Below are 25,355 nucleotides of genomic sequence, written 5' to 3' on the forward strand. Positions count from 1 at the left end.
CAGAAAATTCTCAATCTTGAACATCAATAGAGCCAAGACAGAAGACAGCCAAAAAGGAAAATGCTTCCTTTCAAATTTTCAGTCTGTGGGCTCAATGACAAATCTCAGTAGCTTTCTTCAAGCACTATAATTTTTTCCAAGGCGTTCAGCCATAGGTTTAATAACAGACACGCTGAATCTTAGTGGCCAGAGAACAGGCAGCAGCCCAATTTTTTTATGCTTGCTTTCCAGGCCTAGCTTTTGCTTTATGCCATCGGAGATAGTACCATACAAAGCTCAAGGCACAGGACAGGGCATCAACCAATATACATGAGAATAAACAGACAAACAGAGTCATCTATTCTGGAACCAGATAAAGTAATATAGATAAAATGTTATTAACTAAATTTACTTATAAAATTAGGAAGGGCTGATCATCCATTGTGTATATGTAATTACTTTAAAATGAGCCTTTCATTAGAAATTCTGAAAATTCTACTGACCACTTCGGTAGAGAAGTCAAGACAACTGTAAGATAGAATGGAGTGCTCTAAACTTAGGAAGAAAACTATAAATCACAGCGCAACCTCAAAAAAAAAATGATAAACCTACACATCAAAATAAAAAAGAGGACCAGCACAAATATTTTGCAAATACCAAAACAGTAGCAACAAAGGAAGTGATAATATGATTCATAAACAAAAGTAGCTCAGCACAGAAAATGATATGGAACAAAGAAATCAGCAACATCACAAAAAAGCACATAACAAAATGACAGAAAAAACTTTTATTTCTCGATAATTACACTGAATGTCAATGGATTAAATGCACCACTCAAGAGATGGGGAGCTGCAGACTGGATAAGAAAATATAACCCATCAATATGCTGTCTACAAGAGACACAAAGACAAAAATAGACTAAAAATCAAAGGTTGGGAAAAGATTTATCAAGCAAAAGGTAACCATAAAAGAGTAGGAGTAGAAATATTAATTTCTGATCAAATTGACTTTAAGACAAAAACCACCATAAGAGACAAGGAAGGATATTATATAATGATTGAAGGACTGATTAAACAAGAGGACATCACCATAATAAATATCTATGCACCCAATGAAAGAGCCCCAAAATACATAAATCAGAATCTAACAGAATTGAAAAGACAAATAGATGACTCCACAGTCATAGTAGGAGACTTTAACATACCACTTTCAATCACAGATAGAATAACTGGAAAGGAACTCAACAAAGATGCAGAAAAACAATACAATACACCAACTTGACCTTACAGATATCTACAGATCATGTCATCCAACAATAGCACAATATACATTCTTTTCCAGTGCACATGGAATATTCTCCAGGCCAGACCATATGTTAGGTCACAAAGCAAGTCTCAATAAATTTAAAAACACTGAAATACTGCAAAGCATCTTCTCAGATCACAGTGCTATAAAATCAGAAATCAACAACACGAAGATGAATGGAAAAAAGAGCAAGCACATGGAAAATCAGTAATGCTCTCCTTGAAAACAACTGGGTAATAGAAGAAATAAAAAATGAAATTAAAAAATTCCTTGAATCAAATGACAATGAAAACACAACATACCCAAACCTTTGGGACACAGCAAAAGCAGTGATCAGAGGCCTATTTACAGAAATACATGCACATATCAAAAAAGAAGAGGAAGCCAAAATCAACACCTTAACCCAACATCTCTAACAACTAGATAAGAGCAGCAAAAAAAAAAAAAAAAAGCCTACAGTAACAAGAAGAAAAGAAATAATAAAGATTCAACCAGAAATTAATGAAACAGAAAATAAATAGAAAAAAATCAACAAGACTAGAAGTTGGTTCTTTGAAAAGATTAATAAAATTGACAAGCCACTGACAAATTTAACAATGAGAGAGAGAATACAAATAACACAAATAAGAAATGAACTGGGTGACACCACAACAGAACCAAATGAAATAAAAAGGGTAGTATCAGGATACTATGAAGAACTACACTCCAACAAATTTGAAAATCTAGAAGAAATGGACAGATTTCTAGAAACATAGTACTTACCTAAACTAACAGAGGCTGAGGTGGAAAATTTAAACAGACCCATAACAAAAGAAGAAATTGAACATGTCATAAAAAAAATTACCAACAACAAAAAAGCCCTGGCCCAGACAGTTTCACTGGCACATTGAGACAAGAACTGACACCAATCCTACTCAAACTATTTCAAAACATGGAAAAGGATGGAATCCTCCCAAATTCATTTTATGAAGCAAGCATAACCTGTATACCAAAACCAGGCAAAGGCATAACTAAAAAGGAAAACTACAGACCAGTATCCCTCATGAATATAGATGCAAAAATCTTCAATAAAATACTAGCCAGTAGACTCCAACAGCATATCAAAAAAATAATATATTATGACCAAGTGGGGTTCATGCTAGGTATGCAAGGATGGATCAACATTAGAAAAACAATCAGTGTCATCCATCACATAAATAAAACAAAGGAAAAGAACCACATAATCATATTAATCAGTGCAAAAAAGGCATTTGATAAAATCCAAAACCCTTTCCTGATCAAAACTCTCAGAAAAATAGGAATAGAAGGGAAATTCCTTAACATAATAAAGGGAATATATGCAAAACCAACAGGCAATATTATTCTCAATGAAACAAGATCTGTACCTTACACCATACAAAAAAACTAGCTCCAGTTGGATCAAATACGAAACCTAAAACTATAAATTCTTCAAAGGAAAAATAGGGGCAAATTTAGGGACTCTAATTTATGGCATAAATAGACTGTCAAGCATAACCCAAAATGCACAAACAGCTGAAGATAAACTAGATGAATGGGACCTTCTAAAAACTAAATTTTTATGTGCTTCCAAAGACTTCTCCAAAAGAGTAAAAAGAGAACCTACAGACTGGGAAAAAATATTCGGCAACAACATATCTGACAGGGACTTATCTCTCAAATTTATAGAAAACTTCAACACTTCAACAACAAAAAGATTAACAATCCAATTTAAAAATGGGCAGAAGACATGAATAGACATTTCACCAAAGAGGATATTCGGGTAGAAGGAAACTTTCTTTGTTGGTTACAAGGGGTGGGAGGAGAGGGGAGGGAACACTGAAAAAAAAAAAAAAAAAGCATTGACCCATGTGGCTTAAGTTTTGTGTATTTTACTGTACATAAATTATATTTCAATAAAATGTATTTAAAAAAATTCTACTGACCATTTCAGACCACTTTCATTCACTCTAACTGTAACCTGCTTTAAAATACAAACTATCTCAAATATACAACTAACAAAGATTAAAAATATTGAAACTTGAGGAAAAATACATATCTAAAAACAAAGGAATAGGCTAAACAATTATTTATGACATAGAAAATGTCCATTAACACCTGCAGTGAAACTGTATTATTATTACAATTATTTAAAATTGTATTATTTTACATTGTATCATTAAATAGCGAGTTATTTTACAAATGTTTACATGTGTATGGGCACACACATGCAAGATAATCCTATCCCACTCCTAAACTTGATCCTCATTTAATCTTGCCTCATTTCTTTAAGTGTCACCTGCATTCTTCCAACTGCTCATTCTTTCCTGAGTCATCTTTGATTCTTCTCTCTTATCACCTTTATTCAAATGATGAAAAAATTTTTACCCTCAAATTACATCTAGAATCAACCACTTTTCACCATATACACCTGATCCAGGCATTCTTCATCTCTCTTGGATTATTTCAAAAGACCTACCTCAGTTTCCTGTCCCCATCCCTTTACAATTTTGTCACACAACAACGTGATAAGTTAAAATGCCAGTCAAATAATGTTATTTCTCTTCACAAAATCCTCCTGTAGCTTTCCATCTCACGAAGAGCAAAAGACAACATCCTTATAATCAACACTGGGCCCTTAGTAGTTGGGTACTCTCCATCTCTATCCTCAACTCCATGATTCAACCACCGCTCTTTTGCTTTGATCCAGCCACACTTCCTGTTAGTTGTTCCTCAAATATGCCAGACATGAGCTTACTTCAGAGTCTCCGCAGTTCCTTCTCCCTGGAACACTTTTCCCTCAGATATCCACGTGGTTTGCTTTTCTCAGATCTTGGCTCAAAAGTCACCTTTTCAGTGAGACCAACTTATATAAAATGCTGACCAACTTATTTAAAATGGTAACCCCAATCCCAACCAGCACTCTATTTTTATCTATATCATCCACCATGTGCTAATTAAGAATATTGATTTATCATGCATTGTCTATCTCCCCAACTGGTATGCTGGATCTTTGAGAACAGAGATTTAGATCTGTTTTGTTCATTGCTGTACCCCAGACCTAGAACAGTGATTAGAATAGGGTATGTGCTTTACACATACATGTGAAACAAATTAATTAATGATTGGATGCTTAGATAAAAAGCAAATGTATATAATTATCTCAAGTTTTAGGGGATTATAGCTGCTTTTACTTTTTTATTTCTGTTTTTCCAAATTTCTAAATTTTTGCATAATTGTTTGAAATCAGCACATAATTTATCATGAGAAGCAATCTGAAACATAGCCTTAATTTGAGTATGTTGTTGTTGTTGCTATGTGCCATCGAGTCGGACCCGACTCATAGCGACCCCTCCTTGGGTTTCCGAGGCAGTATCACTATGGAAGTAGATTGCCCCATCTTCCTTCCGAGGAGTGGCTGGGGGGTTTGAACTGCCAGCCTTCTGGTTAGCAGTCAAGTGCCTTAGGCACTATGCTACCAGAGCTCCCAATTTGAGTATAGGTTTCTATATTTGCTTTATTTTTTGTAGTGGCAGTAGGAGAATGTTCATGTGGTTTGCTTGTTGAGGACACCACAGGAAATGTTTAAATCTCTCAATTGTTGACTAAAGGAAGAAAAGTAAGTAGTAGAAAGAAATAACAGTTAGCAATTCCCATTTAGTCTTCTCCAAACATTAGCCAATGAAAACTCTATGGATCACAATAGTTTGATCTGCAACCTATCATGAGGATGTTGTAAGACCAGGAGGTGTTGTGCACAGGGTCACCATAAGTTGGGTGCCAAGCTGAGAGCAGCTAACAACAACATTTAGTTTTCTGTATCAGAAAGGAAGAAATCTCTGTGGTAAGCCCATACTGGGGACTTGCAAAGAAAACTGGAAGAAGTCAAAACAAATGTGTCCCTGCATCCCCAGTGTCTAGCCCTGTCCCTGACAAATAGCCAGTGTTTAAATTAATTTGTTGAAAAAAATGAATGAGTTGTGACATTTCCAACAGGAGAGTTATTAGGAGGTAAAGCTAGCTTTTTGTCCACAAATAAAAGTGTTAACTGTTCTAAGTTCATCTACTATGACAATTCCCCATTAAAGAGGCCAAGTGAAGGCCAGGGCAATAAAACTCTTCCAAGATTTGAGAGAAGAGGGACTATGGTTTGCATACAGCTTTGGAATTACCAGTATATAAATAAAGGTTTAACTAAATACATTAAAAAATAAAGTTGGCAACTCAAAGTGTTTCAGAATAGAATTTCATTCCATTGGGTTTTCAATGGCTGATTTTTGGGGGAAGTGGACTGGTAGTGTAGTGCCTAAGGCACTTGAATACTAACTAGAAGGCTGGAGGTTCAAACCCACCAGCCACTCCTCAGAAGGAAGGTTGGGCAATCTATTTCCGTAGTGATACTGCCTCGGAAACCCAAGGAGGGGTCACTATGAGTTGGATCCAACTCCAGGGCACAAAACAACAACACAGACTGCCAGGACTTTCTTCCAAGGCATCTCTGGGTGGATTCAAACTACGTTTGTAGTTGAGTTCTTAACAGTTTGTATCACCTAAGGACTTGTGCACCAATATTCCCTGCACCATTCTTCACAATAACCAAAAGAGGTGGAAATAACCTGTGTCCATCAAAAGGTGAATTTTAAAAAAAAAAGTGGTATATCCATACAATGTAATATTATTCAGTCATTAAGAGAAATAAAATTATGATGCATGCTATGACATAAATGATAACATTATGCTAAATGAAATAAACCAGACACAAAAGTACCCATATTGTATGATTCTACTCACAAGAACTTTCTAAAATAGGCAAATGCAAAGAGACACAAGTTTATTAGTGGTTATCAGGGATTAGAATTAGAAAGGAATGGGAAGTTATTGCTCATAGGGTACTGAATTTCTATTCGGGTTGATAAAAAATTTCTGGAAACTGATAGTGGTGATGGTTGGACAACATGGTGACTGTAATTATATGTTACTGAAATGTACATTTAAACGGTTAGAATGGCAAATTTTTTATTATATATATTTTACCACAAAAATTTTTTTAAGTAATTGGTATTACCATAATGGCATCTCTTATTTACTAGGCAATAACCATGGGCCAGGAACAGAAGTATCATATATTACCTCATGTAATCCTCACAACAGCCTCTGAGATAATTTTATCAGCCTGTTTCAGAAATGTTCTAATAATAATAATATTAACTTCTAATACACATCATTAATGTTGTTGTTGTTGTTATGTGCCGTCGAGTCAGCCCCTCCTTGGGTTTCCGAGGCAGTATCTCTAGGGAAGTAGATTGTCCAACCTTCCCTCCGAGCAGTGGCTGGTGGGTTTGAACCGCCAGCCTTCTGGTTAGCAGTCAAGTGCCTTAAGCACTATGCTACATTGAATTGTGTGTATATAGCATCATTTCTTTATTATCCTACAGGGTTTTTCATGAAATCTCCTTTATAGTACAGGGCCTGGACTGTCACAAGTCTTGTGAAGCCAACACATAGACCATCAGATGAATGATTTGGAGAGGTTCACTATCACTAGATGAGTAAGTTTCACATGACAGAAAGATTTTCTTGTTAGACCAAAAGTGAGTATTTACAGGACTTTATTAGCTCAACAGAACCTATATTTTAAAAAATACTTTATCATTTATAAAAACAGTAGAAAAAAAGAGTTGGAACTTTTCATCACAAACATATAGTTTTGGATGAGATTTTATCATTGAGGTCTAATACATACTTAGAAAAGAGAAGGAGGAAGTAAAAAAATGAAATACTAACTTGTTCCATTTAAGTCAACCATTAAGCCATGCTGCACATGCTCCTGAATGAGTTGCAATGTCCTTTCAAATATTTCTCCCGCTCTTGCTTGTTCAACAGTGTAAGGATCTCGTGGATACCGGAAAAGGGCCAGCAAATCATTTGGAGAGCGAGGACTGCTACCAGGAGTTTAGGAAGACAAAAAGAAAAAAATACAAATCAAAGGAAAAGTACTGAAAATGAAAGTCATTAATATCCAAAAATATAATTATTTAACATTTTTGTAGCTACATTTACACAAACATTATGTACTGTACCTTACTTATCTGAAGTGGAAGACAATAAAATAAAGAACAAACAAACAAAAAACAAAGACCCACTGCCATTGAGTCAATTCCAACTCATAGCAACACTACAGGATGGAGTAGAACTGTCCCATAGGGTTTCCAAGGCTATAAATCTTTATGGAACAGACTGCTTCATCTTTCTCCCACAAAGCGGCTGGTAGGTTCAAACTACCAACCCTTTGGTTAGCAGCCAAATGTTCTAACCACTGCACCACCAGAGCTCCCTAACACACACAAAAAAAGACACTAAAAACAAATCAATAATGATGTCAATAGAAAAAAAGCACAGGTACTCTATTTCACATAAAATGCAGAAAAACAATTTGGAATTGCCAAAATGAGATAAATACACTAATGCCTTTCAAAACATTTTTGTTTTTGTCAAATCATTTAGTTACAAGCCAACTGAATGAGATGAAACTTTTAAAAAATTGTGAGTCATAGTTCAGCTTTTATTTGGAAAATGATGTCTTTTCTGTTATCTAAACCCTCAGAGAATAGTCAATATGCCCGTGTTGTTTGCAAATTTTAAATGAAAAATTTTCTTCTTCAGATGTAATAGAGAGGTCAAAAATTTGTATACTAGAATTGCATGCATTTTTAAATCCCCAAATCTCAGGGATTTGAGGGTTAGAATTTTGTTTAAATCTCCACAATACCTGTCAAACAAATGTGTACGTGTTGAATTAATAGCTCTGTCAACAGTTGCAATTGCTTCAACAATTGATGTGGCTACAAATGGATCTCCATTTCGACTGACATCAGGAACTAGGAAAACATGAAGTTGCATATTACCAGAAAAAAATACTATATAAGTTACTCATAAAATAATGTCTAGACACTACATCATTTAGACTTAATGGCACACTTTACTCCAAATGTTATTTCTATTTTTCAAACCAAAGCTTCAACTATTTTATCACAAAAATAACTGGAAGTTATTTTTAGGTGGTATGGAAATTACAGACTTTTTAATTTTTGAAATCATGAATTACCCTATAAAAGGACAGGGGAAAAGTTGTTGTAACATAAAACCCTGAAGTTCTTATACCAAAGCTTGACAGCATAATGGGCGGTATTAGCTCAGGCTAACCTGGGTGGTAAGACCGGTGAACAGAGATGTTTTAATTTCAAGTGCATTTTGTTTTTTCTTCTTCTATTTCTCCCTTCCACCAACTCATATGTTATTGCTGTCTAAACAGCCTGTAATTTGAACCAGGAACCATCAGCTGCTGCCCAAAGGCATCAGAAATAAGCTTGTTTCGTGACTGTTACCCATAAACTGCTCTAATGCTACCACGGGCTCTCTGCTCCAAAACACTGAAGCTAGAAGATAAATGCAGTGAAAATAAAAACAAGGATTTCATTCTCTTTAGTCTCAGTCACAGAGTTAGAAGGTTCTGAAGTTACTATTTGTGTTCTCCACCAAAGTCTACTGTTTCTTCGGGACATTTCCTAATTGACTTTCTTCCCTATCCCACTGCAAACACACTAGACCAGGCCTCCTCCTCTATATCCAGAGCTCATGACTGCAATTTCCCATCTGGCTTCTTCCTCTTGAAATTTCCCTGTATACTTGGGACAAGAATAACACTGGGGATGGAGGGAGACAGTAATGCTTGCCAAATATTCCATGTACTCACCTGCATTTCTTAGCCCTTTTAGTAGGAATTGATTCAAAGGCAACCAACAATAATAAACTATAGCTAGGCAGGGACACGTGATTAATTCTGGCCAATGGGTTGTGAGCAGAACTGATCTTTCACTTCGAGGTCTAAACACTTGTTTCTAACAGAAGACCCTCCAGCACTCTCTTCCTTTGCTGCAGCAAACCCTAAAGCTTTCTACTGCAGTTGTGGGTCTTCCATTGCTGGATCTATCACTGGATCCCTGAGTGATATGTAGAGCAGAGTTGCTTTGCCTCATACTGGCCATACTGCATGGGTGAGAAACAAGCCTTTGATGTGCTAAGCCACTGAGACGTGTACGGTTGTATGTATTAATGAAACATAACCTAGTTCTGTCCTGAATAATAGAGTGTAATTGTGTGAAGGTATGTGTTCAAAATTGAAACTACTTTCAAGCTTTTTTGTTTTCTGTAGGATTAGATTAGGAAATTTTAGTAGAAATAAAAAGGGCAATAATAATAATAATAATGATAGACAATACCCAGAGTGTTTACCATGTCATTAAAATACCAAACAGCCATATCAGCTAGTTTTGTACACATTTTACAATAAAGAAACTATGGCTTAGAAAGCGTACATGATTTACCAAGGTCACAGAGTTCACTGATTTGACTGTCTAAGCCAGTATTGTTCAATAAATGTTCTATGCTGATGAAAATGTTCTATATTTGCACATGTGGCTATTGAGCACTTGTCCTCTAGCCAGTGACAGTTTTAAATTTTAATTAAGTCTAAATTACATTCAAATTTAAATAGCCACATATGGCTAGCGGTTACTGTACTGGATAGCACAGTAACTGTCCTACCAGTTACCTTTCTTTTATTTACCTTTCTTTTATTCCCCAAAAAAACATTAATTTTTTACCCATTTATGAAAGAAGCAGAGGAAGTAGCAGTAGTAGCTGCAAGAATTATAATACTGGCTAATATTTACTAAGTATTTCCATAATGACAGGTTTTACATTATTAATGTAATCCTCAGAACAATCCTACAATGCAGTTTTATTAACATCATCCCTATTTTTACAGATGAGAAAGCCAAGATGTAGAGGCATTACAAAACCTGTCCAAGGCCAACAGTTACTAAGTGCAGAGCAAGTATACAACTATGACCTTGCTCACTGAAAAGAAAATGTTAATAGTGAATAAATTAAAAAATGCATGAAAGAGGAACATCAAAACCCTCTGTTTACTCAATGCTACTTGAGGGAAAATACTGATAATACATTTCCTATGCATCTTTATGCAATTTCATATATATATATATATGTTGCTTTTAGGTACCATCAACTTGGCTCTGACTCAGTCCTGCACCATCCTCACAATAGTGGCTATGCTTGAGTCCACTGTTGCAGATCCAGTTTCTACTTTCCTCTCTCATTTATTTTTCACATAATATTAATCTTTATTAAAGCATGAGTTTGCCATATAAAATAATCCCTTTCCATTCAATCTTTAATCCTTAACTATTGACTAGGCTCTTCCAGGTCACTAGCAATGTGCGTCTTAAGGAGCCTAATGCTTTTTTCTCCATCACCACACTCAACCTCTCTCTGTAGTGTATGAGGCAATTGAAAATGGCATTATCAAAACATTTCCTTCACTTGACTTCTGGGATATACTTCCTTCTGCCCCACCAGGACTCTTTCTGTCTCAGTATCTCTCTTTCTTCTTTTGACCAACAAGTACACAGAACTTGATTAATTATAATTCTTGCTTCTTCATGCATTCTCACCACGGGTCTATTTTTGGGTGTCTTTTTTGCTGGTTTCTCTTTCTCTGCCAGATCTCTAACTGCTGGAGAACCCCCAGGGCATAATAATCAGTGGTTTCATCTATCTCTTGGCTCTCCCTAGGTGATTCCATTTAATCCCATGGTTTTAATATTTTCAAATTTTTATCAGCAGCACTGATCTTTCCCTTGAGATCCAGACTCATATGTCCAACTGCTTACTCAGGCATTTCAACCTTATCATGTTCAAACAGAACTCTTGAGTCTCATCTTGTGCCAAACTGGCGCCTAGCCTAATTACCTCTGTCTCTCAATAAATGACATCCAAATAGCTCTGGAAAAAAAACCAAGGGTCATCCTCAATTCTACCTTCCCACCCTCTGAGAGTCTACACATTACCCAGTCCTGTCAAGTCTGCTAGGTAGTACATCCAGAATTCAGTCACTTATTTATCACCTCCACTGCTATCAATGCTGGTGCAAGACACTAACTTCTCTCACTTGGACTAGAATCTCAATCTCATCTTCTTCTTTCACACTTAATTCCTTGCAATCTGTTATCCATAGCCAAGGCAATCTTTTAGAAATACAAATTAACTTACAGCATTCCCCTACTTGGAACTGTCCAGTGACTTCCCATTATATTTGAAATAAAATTCAAAGTCCAGAACATGGCTGACAAGGCCCACTGGGTTGGTCATTTTCTCCCCAACTTTATTTCCCATTGCTGTTCCTCTTACAGAGGCCTATGGCAATTATCTGGACAAAATACAATATACAGGGTACTCTTGCCAGCTTGGCATTCATCTTGTCCTTAGAACTTTATACCTGCTATTCTCTTTCACCAGACTGCTCCTCCTTAGTCTCCGCATGGCTTCATTTTTTTTTTTATAACTTACTTACTCAAGGAGGTCTTCCTTGACCATCCTATCTAAAAGATACCTAGTATCTCTTCCATTGTTCTCTAGCCCCAAGATAACCAGGAACCTTTCTACAGAAGGGGGTATTTGAGCATGAAGGGCCTTATCTGGTGTTATGGACTAAATTTTGTCCCCAAAAACTGTGTTGTAAATCCTAACTCCTATACCTGAGAGTGGGAGCTCTGGTAGCATAGTGGCTAAGGCATTTGACTGCTAACCAGAAGGCTGGTGGTTCAAATCCACCAGCCACTCCTCGGAAGGAAGATGGGGCAATCTACTTCTGTAGTGACGGAAACCCAAGGAGGGGTCACTATGAGTCGGGTCCGACTCGACGGCACATAACAACAACAACAACAACAATACCTGAGAGTGGATATTCTTTGTAATGTTAATGAAGCAGAATTAGTGTAGGGTGTCTCTTAAGTCAATCTCTTGAGATATAAAAGAGCAGATTGAACTAACAGCCATGAAAGCAAGCACAGAGGGGAGAGACAAATGCCCCACCACATAAGATCTCCAAGGAACCAAGAAAAGGAAGCTGAAGAGAGTCAAAGATTTTCCTCCAGAGCCACTAGACAGAGAAAGCTTTCCTCTAGCGCTCGGACCCTGAATGCAGATTTTCAGTGAGAAAATAAATTTCCATTTGTTAAAACTACCCACTTGTGGTATTTCTGTTATAGAAGCACTAGATAACTATGACACCTGGTGAAGTTAGGTATCTAGTATGGGAAAAAGCAGAAGCAAATGCAAAGTATCACACAGGGTATGTAGCTAAAACTAAGGATACAGAGAGAGAAGAGACAGAATATGCAATTGGTGACAAGTAGATTGGGTTCAAATTGTAAAGATTTCATGCAAAGTTAGAGGGTTTAGATCTTACCCCAGGAGTAACAAAAAGCATGGAGAAATAGGAGTAACATGTAGTGAGATTTATTTTTTGTAAAAAATTACCCTGCGAGTAATGTGCAGATAGACTGGAATGGCATGAGGACTGTTGCAATAATCTGAACAAAATACAACAAGGACCTAGGTTAAGACAGTCATTAGGGGTAGAAAATGCAAGAGAGAATAGAACAGGGAGGTATAATCAATGTGATTCTAAGACTATTAAGTGGACTTAGGGAAAGGTAATTGCTAATTATTTAGAGGTTTATATTGAAAGAAACTTAGGACTTAATATGCCCTAGAAGTAGACATGCCATACCCAATATAAAGAAAAAGCACAGCTAAGAAGCATGGAATTTTTTACAGCAATTACTATATCACTTTGCCCAATGATGACTGAAAATTATATATTTCAACATTATAGGATGTGAATGACCACTAAACTAAACCATCGAATGATTGAGCAAGGAAAGCTTTATCAATTAAATAGACCACAGTGGTATGCAGAATCTCAGAAGAGCTAGAAGAATGAGGCCCTGGGACAGTGAGCCTAGCCATGACACAGACTAAGCTGTATAACACTGGGCAAGCTTCTTTAGCCCTCTGGGCCCTTGGCTTATTCATTTGTATATTAAGAATATGTTCTCTTCTATGATATTCTTAAAATTCTCTATTAATTAACTTGTAAGTACACTGGAATCCTGTGCATTTTTTTCAGTTGCCTTTGATACCATTTAGGTTAAATATTTTATGGAAGTTCTAAAAAACACTCCACAAGCATGTGTAATCTTACCATTTACACTTAGGACCATGCTAACTGAGGCATATCCAATAGTGTTCCGTGCCACACATTCATAACGGCCTGCATCCGCTGATCCAACATCATTGATGGTCAAGAATCCCTCAGGGTTAATATGGAATTTTCCACTTTCTGTTACCTGAACGCCATCCTAGTGCAAAAGGGAATAATAATAACAATCAGAAACAGAATCAGAGGGGGTTTTTTCGTGGGGGAGGGCAAGAATATCACTTGTTAGGCCTTGATAAATGGCAGTCTTAAGGGGTTGTGCTTGTATCTTTTCAAATTTGGACAGAGAGTGAAATTTAACACAATTTGACAAATATCAATTCAGTGGTATAAACATTCTTAAGCACTTATCATTTGCTGACGCCAAAGCTTAACACAAAAGATACAAAGAAGAATGAGGCACAGACTGTATTGAATGGAATTTTCCAGGATAGTGGTAGTGGCAGAGAGGGAAGAAGGACCCAAATGGTAACCTCAACAGGATAAATGCACAGGATAGGCTAAAATATGGTAAGGAATGCACAGGGGACAATAGAAACAAAATCCTCTAACACAAACTATGAAATGCTTCTTGAAAGAGATGCTACTTGAGCTGAGACTGAAAGATGATTCAGAGCCCAATAAAGAACAGGTGAGTGTTCCAGGCAGAGGTATGCGCAAGGACAAATGCATAGCAGTACATGCAGAAAGGGAGCCATTCACGGTTTTAAAGGCAGGCTGTGAGATAAAGCTAGCAGGCTGGGTTAGGGGATGTATAGAGGCCCTTATACTCCATGCTTCAAACCTTACACTTTATTCAGTAAGTGTTGGGAACCACTAAACATGACCATCTCTGTGCCTTCCAGGTGTCATTTTATATTAAAGCACTTGTTTACATATTTAAAGTACTGTTAAGAATTTTGGTATGGAGTTTAATGAAAACACAGAAAAGTGAGGTAATAATAAGACCCTTCTTTATCAACTATGGGATCTTGAATCTTATACGGGACTTTTCTTTGTTTTTTGTCACTGAGAAAGACATACAAAGGAGTCTGTTCAGAATTTTGTTATTGTGTTTTGCTTTTATAAGTCAGAGTACCCTTGGAATTTGTTTAACTCAGTTTACAACTTGAACCTTTTTTTTTTTCCCTTAATACATAAAATCTGTAGAAGAAACAGGCAGGTACCAGCTCCCTCTCACTTAATAACATTTCCCACAAGAGACGTAAAGTCTGAATGGCTCTTCTGTACTCAGAAGACATCCAGCACCCAAGATTTATTACCTTATTCCATGTTATTACTGGCTCAGGCTCGCCCTGGGAACTGCATGGAATCTGGACATTGGTGCCAACTTCCACTGTCATATCACTTGGAATGCTGGCAAACACCGGAGTAACTAGAAGGCAAGGGACATGCAACTGATAAATGTGAAGAAAACTTGAAATTTATACCAAAAAAAGCTGCATACAAGCAAAAGCACCCTTTCCCTCAATCACTCCAGATTCAATGGCACTGAGAACTATTTAGCACAGGTAGCACGAAACATGTCCTTTCTCCAATCTGCTTCTTCAGAGAGTGACTAAGCTAGAAGGGACCAAGAGATCATCTACTCAACTACTTACCAGTAATCCAATCCCTTCCACAACAGGACTTCAGCATTTGAAGACCACAATCAATAATGAATCTTCACTGCTCATAAACTTACAGCCCCAGAGCCCTTGACATGGGCAAAAGACCCACCAATGCTAACTGAGTCCTCCATGTACCTCCCACACCTTTGCTCCACTGCCACCCACAGCACATGGAGCTCTGGCTACTGGGGACAGTCTCCCAGTATGAGCTATGTAGTACACTGGGGAGCATAATGAAATCTGCAGAGAGTCTGATTAGATGAAAAAAATACACAGTTGGACAGAAGTAGCTTTCCTCATCTGAAAAGTTAAGAACCTTGGCTAAATATGATAAGGTTCTGGGTCTCACTGTCATCAAGTCGATCCCGACTCATAGTGACCCCTCCTTGGGTTTTTAAGGTGGTATCTCTAAGGAAGTAGATCACCCAACCTTCTCTTTGAGGAGTGGCTGGTGGCTTTGAACCTTCCAGTTAGTAGTCAAATGCCTTAGGTACTACTCCACCAGAGCTCCCTGAGGTTCTGGGTAGTTTTTATTATTATTTAATCAATTCAACTCCATATGTTCTCTTCCTGAACAAGACATGGGTTTTTAAGCAGCCACAACTCTTATCAAGTCAGGAACTACAATGGCAAACCTATAAAACCCGAAGCCAATAAAGCTGGATTGAGTTTTCAACAATGTTGATAATAAGAAGAGAGGAACACTCTCTCAAAGTTCCCAAACATTTCACATCTCAAAGAACCACAATGAAATTCAGTGCATTTAATCTCACCTCATTCTTCTCACTTCCTCTACCTCAGGTCAGATTTTCAGTACAATAGGCTCTGGGTTATAAAACTGCCTTGACCACCTCATGTCTGGGAGCCATTTCATCTTTAACAGTCTGCACCAGGAAACAGTACTTAATCTATTCAATCCTAACTCCATCAAAGAACATCTGAGGCAGCTAAAAGTTTCTAGTAGGCTATTACAGTCAAATGGCACATCCAAAAGGACAAAGAAAAAACAGAAATCAAATCATCACAGGATAAATAGTAGAAAACCATAATCGGGCCTCAGTGACCTGACTTTATTAAACCCTGTGCTACTCAAATAATTATCTCAGAAAAGATCTTATGAAATAACCCTCTTCCAAAGTAATATGAATTAGTCAACCTAAAAAATGGATTGGTTTCATTGTACCAAGTCATCCTTATCAGAGTTCAGTTCAAGCATCCTTCAAAAATAACAAATCTTTCCATTAGTAAAGTGAAAGAGGGCTAATGAGACACTCTGTAAATACTTTAGGAATACAAATATAAGTGACAGTGAAAAAAAAATACAAAACAGAGAAAAATAAAACCCTTCTAATTAACAGCAGAATTAATGTCAGCAGGGTAGTATGAGAACAAATCAACAGAGTATAATAGAAAAGAATGACCAAACAACCCAGATACCGACCTCTTGGCTGAACTGTCAAATGTGCCACAACCTTCTGGGAGCCAATGATATTAACAGCCTGGCATTCATACTGGCCCTGATCATGAAGGGCAACTCCAGAGATCCTCAGCGTGCCTGACGATAGCACCAGATGTCGTCTGTCCACAGAGAGTTGACTGCCTGAAATGCACAAGCATCATTTCAGTTATCATTTCCCCTTTATAGTACACAATTGATTGTTGAAGTTAATTAAAGGTAGGAGCTGAAGAAAACTCAGAAATTAGGGAGAAATTTATCTGAGAAAATGTTAAGTATCACAGAAACTTTGGCAGTATGATTTACAGCATAGAATAATTTGCCTAACCTTCCAGTAAACAAATCACTCATTCATTCATTCAACATTCATTCACATACCTTACAATATGCTATATACATAAGTTGTATGTGACCAACATAGGTATAAATAAAACATAGTCTCTGATGCCCAAGTAATTCACAGTAAAGAGGATGAGAAAGAGAGAGATGTGAGAGAGTGCTGTGAGGCAAATGCTAAACAAGAATAAACCAGGATGATTACGGGGACTCAAAGGGTAGGCTTCAACACAGATTCGGGGGTAAGGTCAGAGACAGTTTTCTGAAAGAGGATGATTGCAAGATGATAGAAATTACAAAGAGAAGTAAGAATCAGGAAAGGAGCATGAGGACTTGGAGCGATTTAAAAGTAAATGATATCCCAGCATAACTTTTGAGGATGCACTTCTCTTGTTCTCACATATTAACTACCTGAGGATAAGGAGTTGAGTACTTGGTATACTATCCATCTCCCCCAAAAAACTGCTCTCATTAATACCAGGAATGGATCCCTCAGAGGGACTAAAAGACTGAGCCAGCGTTGCCAGGCTTCTGGCTATAGCCCAGTGTAGATTCTGAGATCACCTTACATCCATCCTAGGTGAGGAACCTTGAAACTCTGAGCTAGATCATTCTCAATGAGAGTCAGGACCTGGCCCTTAACCCAACCTTATCCATTCAGGTAACTGGCATCCCCTGGGGAGGAAGTGTTTGTGCCTTTATCAAATAATATGACCAATGATTTACCATTTGGAGAAAGGACCTCTAGAACCCTATCCAAAGAATTAATGTAATCAACAGTCATAACAATGAATGACAAAATGACAATGAGAACTCTGAGAATTAAGGTAGTATTAAAAATGTTTTAAAATACATTCCACTACTGAATTACAGAAAATTCTATCCTACACATTAAGTTTCATTCAAAATGCTAATTAAGAGTGCATCAGAAGGCAAAGGCATATTGAGGAAGGCAGGTTAAGAAAGCTGAAGCAGCAGCCCCTCTCCTTTCCATTAACAACAGATCATCTTAGCATTCCCTGCAATGATATGTGTGAGTGATATCCTCAACCACGGAAACTATGAAGGACATTTAGCCGCCTCTGTCCCTTTCCCCAGAGCCTCAGTCTTATTAGATTTAGTCAGAGTTTGGCCTTGTCCAGAAAGCAATTTTGTGTTTGCCAGGCCCAGGTCATGGCAGAACTCTTCTCTTGTATATGTGTCCCAGAGGAGGAAGGATGGAAGAAGAGATCAAAGAAACCTAGGGTTAGAAATCTTACCTCCTTTAGTCCACGCAATGACTGGTTGTGGATAACCCTTTGCTTCACACTGGAAATCAACTGTCTGACCCTCAATAACGGCTCTGTCTTGAGGAGTCACAGTGAACTGAGGAAGAGCTTCCAGAAGTAAAAACATTCAAAACATGAAATTTAAAAAAAAAAACAGCATTGGGTAAAAATGCTACACATCAAAGCTGACATTAGTAATTTTTCTTCACCCTATGGTAGCACATTTCCATTAATAATAAGATAATGATCAGAGTTTTAATAGGACATCTTACTGCTGAATACAACACTGATGAGAAGGTAAGAAAGGAAAAAATATTTCAAGAGTAAAAATAAAGTGAAACAAAGAATACCAAACTGTGGGTGTTTTCTCAGCATTATGCTGAAAAAGTATACAAAATATTTATTTAATAACACTATTAGATATACTATATACAGAGTAAGCATGATGTCATATTTCAGTTGTGAAAACACAACCAAAACAAACCAAACTCACTGCTGTCAAGTCAGATTCGACTCATAGTGACCCCTCCTTGGGTTTTCGAGGCAGTATCACTATGGAAGTAGATTGGTCCAACCTTCCTTCCGAGGAGTGGCTGATGGGTTTGAACCACCAGCCTTCTGGTTAGCAGTCAAATGCATTAGGCACTACACTACCAAATGAATAAAAAAGACTTACATGATTCCTTGGCTTAAATTAATATTTACAAATGATTAACAAACTAGCATCTGTAATTGATAGAAGTTACTGTTGTATTATGGAGTAAAAAAAGCAAGTTACAGAACAGTCTGTCTAGTATGATTCCATTTTTATAAAAATAACACCCACAACAAGAAGTGAAAACTATATAACCTGAATGCATAGCTATAAGTGCATAGAAAGAGCTAAAAAGATGGATTAACAACAAGCTGCTATCAAAATGCCTATCTCTGGAGATAAGAACCAGTGACTGAAGAGAAGAGTGCAGAAAGAAATAATTTCTTTATATTTTACACTTCAGTATTGTTTTAATGTTTTCCGATATATAACTCAATTTGCAATTTATTTAAAAACTAAAAAAACTCAGTTTATAGTCAACCTAAGCAATTTGGAACTACATGGCAAAGGTCTTTAAAAAACAACAAAACCACATACTCCCAGCATTCTATGTCCAAAAAGTTTGTCCCAGCAAAACATTCAAAGATGCAGACAAGACGTATTGATTAATTCAACACCTATATGAAGGTTGGGCAATCCTACTTCCGTGGGAGCTCTGGTAGCATAGTGGCTAAGACACTTGCCTGCTAACCAGAGGGCTGGCAGTTCAAACCCACCAGCCACTCCTCGGAAGGAAGGTTGAGCAATCTACTTCTGTAGTGATACTGCCTCGGAAACCCAAGGAGGGGTCGCTATGAGTCGGGGCCGACTCGACGGCACATAACAACAACAACAACAACAACTTCTGTAGTGATACTGCCTCGGAAACCCAAGGAGAGGTCACTATGAGTCGGGGCCGACTCAATGGCACATAACAACAACAACAACAACAAAATGTACCCCCACCTGTGCATACATACGTTTATTTCACAAATATTTATATGTCAGGTGCTCTAGTTGCTAGGATACTGCAACTAGAAAAACAAAGTCCCTGTACTCATGAAACTTATATTCGGGGGGAAAAAAATATCACCAAATATATCTAGTAAGTCAAACAGTGATAGTGCTATTGATAAAAATAAAATAAGGTAGAGAGAACATGTAGTATTAAGATGGAGATGGGAACCACGGCAAAAGTTGCTTATAGACTGGTCACAGATAAGGCAGGAAGGCACACCATGTGAATATACTGTGAAAAAATAAAATGTCTTTACTTTTATTGATACTTACCTTGTACAATGATATGAGCTGTGGCATGGATGCTGTCGATACTGTTGGATGCAAAACATGTATACTCCCCACTGTCTTCCTGTATGACATTCTGTATATAAAGGCCACCAGAAGGAGTGATATTTACTCGAGGATCACTTGGTAAGGGTGTTCGGTCACCTTTTGTCCAGGTGATGCGTGGTTGAGGGTGACCTGTGGCACTGCACTCCAAAGTGACACCTTCCCCAACTAACACTTCTGTGTTCTGTGGCTGTATTACAAACGTGGGTCGAGCTGTCACAAGTTTTTAAAAATATGAATTAATTTCTTTCAGCTTAACAATAGTTCCTACCTTGAATCTTTCTATTTTAAGGCTCCTCACTCCATGTAATTTACCTCCAAATTTAGCAAAACAAATAAAAAATTTAATTGTGTACTTTTCTTTCTTTCCTTTTTTTTTCAATTGTGCAGATAATAAAAGTGGTTCACTGCCTTATGCGAAACAACATGTAGACAACCTGTGAGCAATAAGCAAATATGATTCATTGGTAAGAGTCAAATTTCTTCTTTACTTACCTTGGTCTCTATTGAAAAGTCTAACATTTGTTCATCTAAATTTTGCTAGTTCTTACTAACCTAAATCACGGTTTTTAGAGCCAAATGCATTTGGAGCATACAAAAAAATATGCAATTTCACTCACAGAAAGAAAAATATAAATTAAAACTATACTGAGATAGTATTTTTCAACTCTGAATCTAGAAAAAATTCATACATTTACTCATATGTTTGTGGGTGAGTTTCTTCTGTAGGCTGAACTCTCATACATCATAAGTGGGAATAACGACACAGCCAACTTGGAGAGTAATATGGCCATTATAGAAAAAGTTAAAAATTAATATGACTTTTTACCCATCAATTACCCTTCTAGGAATTTATTCCATAGATATTTTGACATGGATATAAAATGACACACATACAGGTGATTTTTCTTTCTTTCTTTCTTTTTTTTTGCCACATAATTTCTTCAGATAAACAACCATTATCTACAATCCTGAAACACAAAAATCAAATATTCTTTCATAACTCTCTTGTTCTCAAAATTTGATGTGATCGGTCATGAGGCTAGTCATAGTCTTTATATGCCCTACCTACAGTGGCTATTTGCTGTAGAATATTATTATATTTCATATTATTATATTGATTATAGAATAGTGCCCAAGACGCTGATGACAGTATAAGTTATTTTACAGATAATGTACTAGTTTATCCTTCTAATGAAATTTCTCAGAATTCTTCATCTCAATTGACATCCAGCCCAAAGGATTTTTGGATAAAGGCATGTGGGCTTGTGACAACAAATGTTTTGGGAAAAAATAAAGTGAGATGTACCCCCCAAAAGGGAACTACTTAAATAAATTATATAAAGTTTGGAACTCTCAAACCATAAAAGATATACCAAATATTCCTTTTATACACCTCTATAAAATGAGATTCTGTGTACCTATAAAAGATAAAACAATAAAAAAAATACTATCTGTGTATTGAAAGGAAAGATTGGAAAGATTTCTAAAATATAAAAACCAAATCAAACCCACTACCATGGGATCAATTCTGACTCATAGTGACTTTATATAAGACAGAGTAGAACTGCCCCATAGGGTTTCTTAGGTTGCAAACCTTTATGGAAGCAGACTGCAAATCTTTATGGAAGCAGACTGCCCCATCTTTCTCCCGCAGAGGAGCTGGTGGGTTTGAACAGTCGACAACCTTCTGGTTGGCAGCCTACTGCTTTAAGCACTAAACCATCAGGGCTAGCAAGTTTTAAAAAATCACTTGTCTTGCATGTGCTTTAAATTTTTCTAGAAGGATGAAGAAGAAACTATTTTTAGTAATACTGGGAAATGGGGGTGGGGATATGAATTGAGTGGATGAGAGAAAGAGCTAGGAAGGAGACTTTTCTATGTTTTTATATTTCTTAGTGTTTAAGCCATATTAATCAAACATCAAGTATCTAAGTGGAATAAATAATAATTAAAAAAAAAAACACAGAAATGCAATTTAGTATAGCATTCCCAGCAATATGGCAAACTAGAAACGGTGAAGTTACTCACAGAGTAAGTAGAGGACTTGAGTCAAAATTTGCCCTGAGGGCATTTGCAGAACTTTGTAATTTTAAATTTGGCATGAACTAGCCTTAAGGGCTATGAAAGACAAGAGACAAAGGTCAGGGCCTTCCGAAGGTGAGGCAGCAAATAGAAAATCCTATACAAAGGAGCTCTGGTAGCACAGTGCCTAAGGCACTGGACTGCTAACTAAAAGGCTGGCAGTTCAAATCCACCAGCCACTCCTCGGAAGGAAGGTTGGGCATTCCTACTTCCGTAGTGATACTGCCTCGGAAACCCAAGGAGGGGTCACTATGAGTCGCGGCCGACTCGATGGCAAATAACAACAACAACATACAAAGCTAGTTCCTCAAAGTGCTGTCACATCAGTATAAGAGACTACTAGAAATAAAGTCAACTCCCACCTACCCCTACCCAAGGGACTATGCTAAAAAGAAGGTGGAAATAAAACTCATTTACGTTTTCTTAACTAAAAGCTGATGCTCACATGATTTGCTGCTGGATACTACATTAGGCAGAAGGATGGTGATGCCCAATGGAATAGCTAAGATGCAGATAAAAATAGCCAAATCATGTATTTGGCCTATCTTGACAAATATTAAGAGTACAAAATAGTATGTTTCATATGCTTTTTAAAAATAAAAAAATCTCAAACTAGAAAGGGTGATTGTATTTGGGGAAGAAAAATAAAGATAGTAACTTTAGACTTTGTCAATTTAAGAACGTGTATTAAATTTTCTAGAATAACTACTAAAAGGACAGAACTTGACTATATCACTTCCAAACTAGTAGTGGGAAGTGGAAAGTAATTATTTCAAAGTAAGGAAAGAAACATAGAAAATGTCTGATAGATAGCCAAACATAAGATGTAGATTTATAAATCTAAAAGTGTTGGTAATTATAATAATATATATATAAACTGACTCACGCTAGGAAAATGATTATTTGAATTTTTTTTTAAATTTAACCTGATGCTGTTTATAACAAACACAGATCTTATGGATATAGAAGGTTCAGAGAAAAATGGTGGGAAAAATATACCAGATATATACTAATCAAAAGAAATGTATTTTATCTGTATTAAACCAAACTAAGGCACAAAGCACAAATAAAGGTAGAAAGAAGTGTTAATAATCAAGAGTTTCATTCACCAGAAAGACAAAAATTGCAAACTTTTATTCCTCTAATAACAGAACTTCAAAATATATAATGTGTTTAACCCTTTAAGACCCACTGAAATTTACAAGTCACCTTATTATTATCACTATTATTATTATCATTATTCTTATAGGTTATTACTACAGTCAAAGACAGGGTTGGCATGTTTTTTCTGTAATTGGTTAGACAGTATACATTTTAGGCTTTGGTGCCATATAATCTTTGTTGCCATTTCTCAACTCTGCCATTATAGCACAGAAACAGCTACAGACAATCCATAAATGAGTAAGTGTAACTGTGTTCCAATAAAATTTGTTATAGATACCAAAATGTGAACTTCACATAGTTTCCAGGTCATAATATATTACTCTTTTTTTAAAATTTTTCAACCATTTAAAAATGTAAAACTTATTCCTAGCTTGGCAGTCTTAGAAAAATGGGTGGTATACCAGGTTTGTCTCCTAAGGTGTGATTTGCCAACTCCTGGGCTAGGCTGTTGGGTTTCTAAATGTCTGATTCTCTCTTTTGTAGTCACTTTTCTGTATAGCAAGAGATACTTGATATGCATGTAAGGAACCTATATCAACATGTTCATATTAGTATATTAAATAAGGCTGTTGTTCTAAGAAAGAAATTTCAGATCAAAAAGGGCTAAATTTTGACCTCACAGGGCATAAAAAGTCATGCTAAATACTCCTGTCCAGGGACCAATTAACCTAGTAACATAACAACTTTCCCAAGTATTTTATTATTATTCTCCATTGTTGCATAACATATATGTACACTATCCTATCATTTTCTTCACTGTTTTCTGGGGGTTTTTTTTCATTCTTTTCTCAGAGTACATGCTCCTTATATAAAGAGCTGTGTCTTTTCTTTGCATAAGTTTATACTAGTCTGAATACAGAGAAGAAAAGCTGACTGCAAGATGCCAAACGTCTTGTGTTACACTTGTGGAAATACAATAAATTAAGAACTTTGATTTTTCAGAACTATATTCCTTTTGCTTTCCTCTGAACTGAAATTTCAACGCCAGGAATTCTCATTCATTAATAAGTATTTATTGAGCCTATACTGGGATGTACCAAGCAATACAAAACTATGATCAGTTTTTAAGATGATGAAAGCTTAAAAAAAAAAAACTATTGCCATCTAGTAGGTTATATAAAGGCCTAAAATATAAAGTACAAAGGAAACACAGAGCATAGAATGATTTATTACACGGTAGGTGAAGTTAAGGGTAAGGGAAAAGCTGCAAAGAGGGAGTTACAACTGCAATTTGGCTTTTACGTGGACTCTGATGGACTCATGCTTGAGAAAGGTACTGTAGACCCATTGAGAGCCAGGAGAATGACTGACTTCAGCTGTATCTCGAGTAGCAATGATGGATCTGGACTGCTCCAATCCACACTTCCCCAAGTGCCAGCTCCTCTTTTGACCAAAGGTCAGAGAGAAACAGACAGATGAGAGCAAAGGCTGCAACCTGGCATGGCCTGGACGATTATTGGCCAGAGCTGTGTTTTGCTTGGCTTAGACAGTCTTTTTACATTTTATGAACTAACTGCCAACATTTTTAATTTATCATAAAAATTCAGATTTTTGTCTTCTTTCAAAAAAATTACCAGAGAAACTAGCAAAATAGAGACCACCATCACCAAACTGGGAAATCTATTTCCATAAAGATTTACTACCTCAAAAACCCAAAGGAGGTCGCTCTGAGTCTGAACTGACCTGATGGCAGTGAGTTTGGTTTGAGTATCACCACAAATAGCAATAAAATGCCGTGGCTGAGTAATTTCCTCATTTACATGGAGGATGAGTAGGTGGAGTTAGTGGGTGTTCAAGCAGCCTTCAGTTTCCCACAGCTCCCACGTGACTAGCTGTGCTCCTGCAATCACCTGACTTGACTGTTTAGACTTGTGAGTTTATATTCCCTGGATTAGGGGTGACCATGGAACAAAGCAAATATAATGAATAATTCATGGCACTGTGCTTCAAAAGTCATTGCAAGAGAACAGGAACTAGACAAGGATGTCCGCTATCACCACTTCTATTCAACATTGTACTGGAAGTCCTAGCCAGGGCCATAAGGCAAGAAAGGGTAATCAAAGGCATCCAGATTGGTAAGGAAGAAGTC

General features: G+C 36.8%; 1 protein-coding gene across 1 annotated transcript in view; it reads right to left on the reverse strand.

The window, feature by feature from the left end:
* Nucleotides 1-25,355, reverse strand: part of PXDN (peroxidasin) — a 219,472-nt gene that overhangs the window by 26,693 nt on the left and 167,424 nt on the right. Inside the window, exons 10-16 of the mRNA XM_007948129.1 lie at nucleotides 19,958-20,230; nucleotides 18,085-18,201; nucleotides 16,475-16,633; nucleotides 14,686-14,798; nucleotides 13,409-13,565; nucleotides 8,051-8,159; nucleotides 7,066-7,223 (exon numbers count right to left, since the gene is read on the reverse strand). Coding sequence (XP_007946320.1) covers nucleotides 7,066-7,223; nucleotides 8,051-8,159; nucleotides 13,409-13,565; nucleotides 14,686-14,798; nucleotides 16,475-16,633; nucleotides 18,085-18,201; nucleotides 19,958-20,230 — 1,086 coding nt within the window. The remainder of the gene's footprint in view (nucleotides 1-7,065; nucleotides 7,224-8,050; nucleotides 8,160-13,408; nucleotides 13,566-14,685; nucleotides 14,799-16,474; nucleotides 16,634-18,084; nucleotides 18,202-19,957; nucleotides 20,231-25,355) is intronic.

Source organism: Orycteropus afer, unplaced genomic scaffold, assembly GCF_000298275.1.
Source record: "Orycteropus afer afer isolate SDZICR_OR568_19922 unplaced genomic scaffold, OryAfe1.0 scaffold00204, whole genome shotgun sequence".
In the NCBI taxonomy this organism is placed as follows: domain Eukaryota; kingdom Metazoa; phylum Chordata; class Mammalia; order Tubulidentata; family Orycteropodidae; genus Orycteropus; species Orycteropus afer.